At 39.0% G+C, this 6,880-nt stretch overlaps 1 protein-coding gene across 1 annotated transcript in view; it reads right to left on the bottom strand.

The window, feature by feature from the left end:
• Positions 1-1,010: 1,010 nt before the first annotated feature.
• The window catches only part of LOC114481074 (1-phosphatidylinositol 4,5-bisphosphate phosphodiesterase delta-3-A-like), a 38,709-nt gene continuing 32,839 nt past the window's right edge, over positions 1,011-6,880 (bottom strand). The window contains exons 12-16 of the mRNA XM_028475440.1: positions 5,113-5,229; positions 4,846-5,024; positions 4,554-4,689; positions 1,749-1,898; positions 1,011-1,671 (exon numbers count right to left, since the gene is read on the bottom strand). Coding sequence (XP_028331241.1) covers positions 1,535-1,671; positions 1,749-1,898; positions 4,554-4,689; positions 4,846-5,024; positions 5,113-5,229 — 719 coding nt within the window. The 3' untranslated portion in view covers positions 1,011-1,534. The remainder of the gene's footprint in view (positions 1,672-1,748; positions 1,899-4,553; positions 4,690-4,845; positions 5,025-5,112; positions 5,230-6,880) is intronic.

The raw sequence follows: 6,880 nt of genomic DNA, 5'->3' as shown, positions 1-6,880 counted from the left end.
AGCACAACTTCAGGAGTGTGGGAGTTTAAATTAGGCTTCAGTTTAACAACAAAAGCCTCAGAATATAAAGGAAATATGGAACCTCACAGACAGCTTCAATCCTTCCTGCTTTCTACCAGCAATGATGGAATAAATACAATGTAATGTAAACAGGGTAATACTATCAGACTTTGCAACAATACGAGTAAATCAAGTGTTAGCACTTCAAGATTTGAGGGTAAAATGCACAATCTAAAAACCTGGAGCGAAGCCCGTTTAGAGTCCAAGACCACTTGTGTGATCCTGCTGTGGGTCGATGGCCCTAAAGGACCCACGTCTGTTTTCTGCAACTTCACAAACACACATCCTATCCTTCATATGTCTACTCACAAGGACTACGAGTCCTTTTTACAAAATGTACATGAAATATTCTTTTCTTCAAAAGAGGAAAAATTACCTGTTAGAAATTCAAAACAAAGGCAGCACCAAACTTTCATTAAATCACCTTAGAATTAATGTCAGCGACCCAACGTAAAGCTGCCTAACCACATGCCTGCTACACTTGAAACATTGTTTCAGACAACTGTTTTTCAGGAAATTTACTTTGATCTCCTGACATGTATCAGGAGAATAAAATAAACTTTAACATATTATTAAAAAGAAGACAAAAATAACTTGCTGAAATTATTAGGCTGAAGTGAATGACACATCGAAGCGATCAGCAGAAGTCTCTGAAGAAGACTGGCAGTTGATAGTCGAAACATGTCAGGAGATCAAAGTAACTTTCCTGAAAAACTGTTGTCTATAGACACGCCCACTCATGAATATGCATAAGTAGGCCGCAAATCAGCCTGCTTGTGTAGAGTTGCTCAGAAAGTGACTTTTCAGAGGCTAAAACTCTAGAAAACAGGTGAGTTTGGGAAAAAAAAAACTCAAATACTATGTTTTTAGAGTTCTTAGAACAAATGGAGATGGGAGAAAAATAGCATGACATGGAACCTTTAACATAGAATCAATGTCTGGTAAAGAAGCACAACTAATCACAGTAAGAATTAAGTAAAAACAGTTCTTAAAGAAAACATTTCTTCTTCCAGCTTTGCTTTCTTCTACGGGACTCCAAGTCCCACAATGCAATGTACAAAACTTTTCCCAAGTTCAAGTCACATGATCATTTGTCAACAAACCAATTGTTTATGATGGATCTAATAACAAACGTTAGAGTGTCAATTTCTGTCCTTTGAGTGAAACCCTCTCAGAGGATTTATGAGAACAACTGTTGGACGACATTCAGGCCGAAGTTTTAAAAATGTGAGTTATGTGGTGAAGCAGCTTTAAGCTCAAACCGTATAACCATTAAAATATTATTTGCGTAAAAGTATTAAATCCTTCATATAAACACTCTGAGGCATGCTATGCATAGGATTCAACACTTGGCTATAAATACCCACAAACCTGTTTTTCTTTCTTTTTAAAAAGACCAATGACTACAGCATACAGTCGTATCCACTGACTCTTACAGATGTCAGCTTCCTGCTGCCTATGAGGTAGAGCTGGATCAAGGCTTCTTGCTTGTGGACTTTGTAGGTGATTTGGATGGACTGCTTTGGCAGGGCGTGATCTTCACATGGACAAACAAGGAAGCAGGTGAAATGCTTGAACCATCCAGTTTCAGCAATCGAACATGACGGTATCCTAGCAGATGAGAGGCAGAAGGTCTAAGCAGCAGGTCACACACACACACACAGACACACACACACACACACACACACCTGTGCGGAGACTGGTGAAGGGCAGAGTGAACTGCCCCAGGAAGTCATTGCTTGAGGTGAAGTCGTGATCTTCCACCATGAAGCGAACCAGAGCCAGGTCAGGGACGTGAACGGTAAAGGTAAAGGTGCAATCCCACCTAGGGTTAAAACCTGTAACACACAACACTGATTAACACATTCCTACACAACCATTCACACAACATTGTATGTTTGATGTTATTCACACAGACATGAAATCCCTTGTTGTCATGGGTAACAGATTCACTTTGATTTGTGAGCAGTCCTCAGCTCTACACCCAGGCCCTGGACTACGAAACTGGATTTTTTCGTATCGAGGAAACTTCAAGATTAAGTCTGAGTTTTATGTGCTTCTCACTGGGGTACATCACCATGACATGACATGGTAAAACAAAAAGCTAAATACTAATTAACTATACCTGAAGTAATTATTCGTTGTAGTGATTATGTAATGACAACTGCCCTGCTGAGTGGTTAATGTAGTAGCATTTACAGAGTAACTAAAGCCCAAAACATTTTTTATGCTGAATACAAATGTATTTGGATATTAACTAGGGGTGTGCATTGCCATGAATCTGACGTAACGATTCACTATTGAAATGTCAGTACGATATATTCCAATACTAGACAATACAATATACATCTCAATACATCGCAATATCAATAATTACAAATGTAACTTTTACAAGTACAAATGGTATGAAATGCAATTTATTTCATTTTTTTTAAACTTGCCAGAATAAGTAAATGGTAACTAATTGTAATTCAAATACAAATATCATAAACAAGTGGAATGTTTATCAAACTGTCAAATTACATTTTGCAAACAATTTTAACTTTTGCTTCTACAACAGATTCTGATTCTGTTCAGTTATTAATTTATCGAAAAAAAAAGTAACCACATACATCTATAAAAGTGCCCAGTATGTTTTATGAAAATAAAGTGCATTTAACTTCAAAGCTAAAATGCACTGATTTTTTTTCTAGAGCTCGACCGATTCAAGATTTTTGGGGCTGGTATTGGGGGACTTAAAAAGCAAACAAATCGGCTGATACCGACTAATGGATAGATAACCAATTATTGGGCTGATATAAGAAAGAACAACATTGAAATAATGATATAAATTGTACATGAACCCCAATTCTTATAATATTCCAAATAATATTGAAGAAAAAGAAGCATAACACTACTACGTAAATTAAGAAACTCTAATTAGTAAGTCAGGTTTTCATTATAAGGACTGTAAACACACTGATCAATAAGCACAATGAACTGTTGCAACATCAGTTCAACATCGGTTACTTTCTAACAGATGTTGATTAATCTGTGACTTGCCTCATTGGCAGTGTCAACGTCATGGGGGGCATTCACGGACAGTGCCCCCCATGGCCATTCACTGACAGTGGACGGGAGTCTGCTCCATAGATATAACATTGCTGCATCGCGACAAAGCAACAACTAGTAATGGCTGCAGCCTGCGGGAAGGTATAGCATCCAGCCCTCGACAGCAAAAAAATCAGATGGAGGGCAGGAAGTGAAGCTTGAGAATCCACTGTGTGAAATAATCATAATGCCCATGTTTTTGTGGAGTTTACAGCTGCTCCAATCGTTCTAACTGAGAAAAGGAAAAGATGTTTTATAGAGTACCGAAAATTGACGTTCACAAAGGTGAGAAATGTAAAAAGCTCACAGAACAACGCCGTAAAAAGTGGATTTTAAACTTTGGGAGGAGCAGAGTCTGCTGATGTCTGAGTCTGTAGCGACCACTTGTTGTGCCCCCTGCAGTTTTCTTAATGCCTCCCATTTAATACCGCCAGGCTCTAACTCTGCTTATTGAGCTCTAGTTTTTTCATTAAAAAACATGATTAAAAAATCGATTTGGACATTTTTTGGATCTATACAATAATCGTAAGGTGAAATATTGCGATATATGGCTGAATCAATGTTTTTCTTACACCCTTAGTATTAAGTAGTAATGTTGATTGATGTTTGTCCAATTCTCAACATTTTAGTTAAAGTATTTCAATTTGGCGTATTTTGTTGTAAAACGTTAGAGTCACAGCCCGCTATGGGTTGAAACCCGGCTATTAACATTGAATTTTGCTATTGGCCGAGAAGAATCTTCCATGACGACGTTGGACCATCAACAAGCACTGTTGGCCCCGCCCCTCCTATAAGAACTATCAACAACTGTGGACGCTACAATCTGTGGTGAGTAGGTTGGAGTGAGATAATTATGAATAGAGAGCTATAGTGAGTATTGAGTAGCGAGTTAGCACAGCATAAATTGTTCTTCGGAGATTTTATAGTATAGACTTGGCGTGTCTTAACTGCTCCAGGAGCCCCACCCCTAATCAAGGCATTTTTTTAATTTAACCTAAGGGTTTAGTTACACTTTAAAGTGTTTCTTTTTTATCTCAATGAAACATATTGTACACGTGTTCATTGTTCTAAAGTTTTACCACTTTATACATATTGTAAATATTAAAATAAAGTAAGAACACATCGGGTTGACAAAGTGCGAAAACTTCTTGTTTCCAACTGAAAATGGTGAGTCCGCTTTGCACAGAAAAGTGTGGTGTTATGCATTTAGCGCCTCGACACGTACAGTCACATGTTAACACTTTTAACGCAACATAAATGTAATGTAAGCATTGATTGGTTCATTCATTAATTCCAGAGTCCGTTCCTGACTTCTGTTTCTAAGCCCCTCACCAGGATTCGGCCCATCACAGACACTGGTGTTCATACAGGCTGTGTTAATAGTAAGTGGGAGATATAGATACCGTTGTTGTCAATGTATTGGGTTTTCTTTTTGTCGTTGTCGATGGGAGCACCGTGGACCTCCACCCACACCTGAGGGTCTACAATAGAGCTAGGCTTGTCCAGTTCTGACTTGGGCAGTTGCTGTGCTGAGATGACCTGAAAGAGAGAGATTGATTGTGACCTCGTCCATCTGTCACATTGAGATTCAAAAACAGGACAAACCAAAGAGCAGGTCAATGCACTGAATAAATCATGGCCTTTTCTGTCATGGTTTCCCGTGATGTCACTGGTGACAGCTTTAGGGCATCTTACCTGAACAGTGAGCAGGAGCGGGTTGTGACTGGGTCCTCCTCCAACGTTCTCAGGGTTGAAGGTGGTGTCAGGCTGACACATGAAGGTCGGCTTCAGAACGTATCCACACTGGCCATTCTGCAGGAAGCGGCCTTGGTTCAGGTCCATTTGCTCACCTGGTGTCTGGAAGTTCAGAGCAACTTTGGGAGAACATAACATCAGTGTTAGCAGCACACACTGCTCTCTGTCTGTCTGTCTGTCTATGAGTGGCAGTTGTTGTGCTCTTACCAATTTGACAGCCTCCGTTCCACATTTCCTGGGGGTTGTAGTTGGAGGACTGGAGACGCTGGCCTGAAGGGTAAATCCTGCTCAGGTGGTGACTGTTGTGACGTACAAAGTACATCCCTTTAAGATCAGTACAAAACATAAGCAGAGTTGAGATGGTTTAACAATAATAGGGTGACCATATTTAGACTTTTAAAAAAAAAGAGTACACTTGGGCCAACCACGTGATACTCAAAGACAGTACTCAAAGTTTTCTTGAATCTTCCTTGTAACGGCAAAATACAATATAGGCTTTAAAAAAAATGTCAGGTTCTGTTTGTTATTTAGCCCTTTGGGTCCTTTTTAAGTTATTCTGTGTCTTTGTTTATTCGGTTTGAATCTGGTCAAGTGTTTAACTCTTGTCTGTGTTTCAGGTGTTCCTGCGTGTGGCTCCACCCCTCAGTGATGTCTGTGTGCTTGGTTGGTGACTGATTAGCTCCCTCATGTTTCCACCCAGGTGTGGCCCATTCCCAATCAAGCTTCCCTCACTATTTAGCTGAGTGCTTGGACACAGTATGACTGTGGGATCATTGTATGTTGTCTTCTCTCCTTGTGTCCTGCTGCGTCTGGTCCCTGTACCTCCTGTCTTTTTGGATTTAAGTTTTGTTTTGTATTGGTAATAAAGATGGACTGGTTTCAAGAACGCTATGCATCCATCTTGCCTCCTTCTCTTTCTGCATTTGGGCCCACACCGGACTGTGACATGAAGTTAATCACCATTATTATAATCTGTCTTTCAAAAACACTCTTCATCTTAAAATCTCTCAATCATTAAAGCAATGAGAAACTTATCCTCTGAGAAATAAAAATAAAAAAATAAAAACAAACACTCAAGGCTTACAGAACAGTAAATTCTCAGTAAAGGGGCCATATGTAGAATTTGCAAGCAATTTCTGCCACCATCAGGAGGCAATACGCTTTTGAGGCGTCTAGTCTGCCAGAAATTAAAAAGAATTCTTCACTCTCAAGCTCTAAAGGCGTCAACAGGACAAATACAAGTCTGTAGTTATTTCAGAAGATGACATCTTCAAGTGAACCAGTAAGTAACCCTGCTCCCAGCAGAGGCTGAAAAAAATGAGTTCACGCCCAACTTTAACCTTAACTTCCTACATTCTAAGATTCTGCCAGATGCTCTTTCATTTTCAAATCCCTGAACCTCCATGGAGGTTTTATCACCAAGAAGGATCTTAATGCGGATATTTTTTTAATTAAATCCACCAGTATTTGGTCTCTTTCAATTCATGTTGGACTTTAGTCTCTCTTCTCTTTACCTCATGTGTGACGACTTCGTCAAAACAATGCAGCATCTTTAATAATTCTGTAATGAGTGAGTAAAATCACCGTAATCATCCTTAGCTTTCAGAAACTGCTGGAATTTCTCCGATAGAGCAAATATGAGTGTTGTTACGGTCATTTAATTAACATTTAAATAAATGTTCCCCTAGATCAGGGGTCTGCAACCTTTACTCTCAAAGGAGCCATTTTGACAAATCTCACCTTCTGGAGCTGAAAAAATACCTTCTCAATGAAGACAATAGTGTATAAAATTTTATACAGTTGAAATAATATCCAATAATTTTATGTTAAAGGATTTGAAGGGCGACAAAAATAACTCGAACTTGATCATGTCAGTCTAATACTAATTGCTAATTTCTTGCAACATATCAAGCATGTATATTAAGCCAGCATATTGGCAGTTAAATACATTTTTCCTCACACAAATCTCTATTTT

The sequence above is a fragment of the Gouania willdenowi genome, chromosome 19 (assembly GCF_900634775.1).
Source record: "Gouania willdenowi chromosome 19, fGouWil2.1, whole genome shotgun sequence".
In the NCBI taxonomy this organism is placed as follows: Eukaryota; Metazoa; Chordata; class Actinopteri; order Blenniiformes; family Gobiesocidae; genus Gouania; species Gouania willdenowi.
This window is presented reverse-complemented; position numbering and strand designations above follow the sequence as displayed.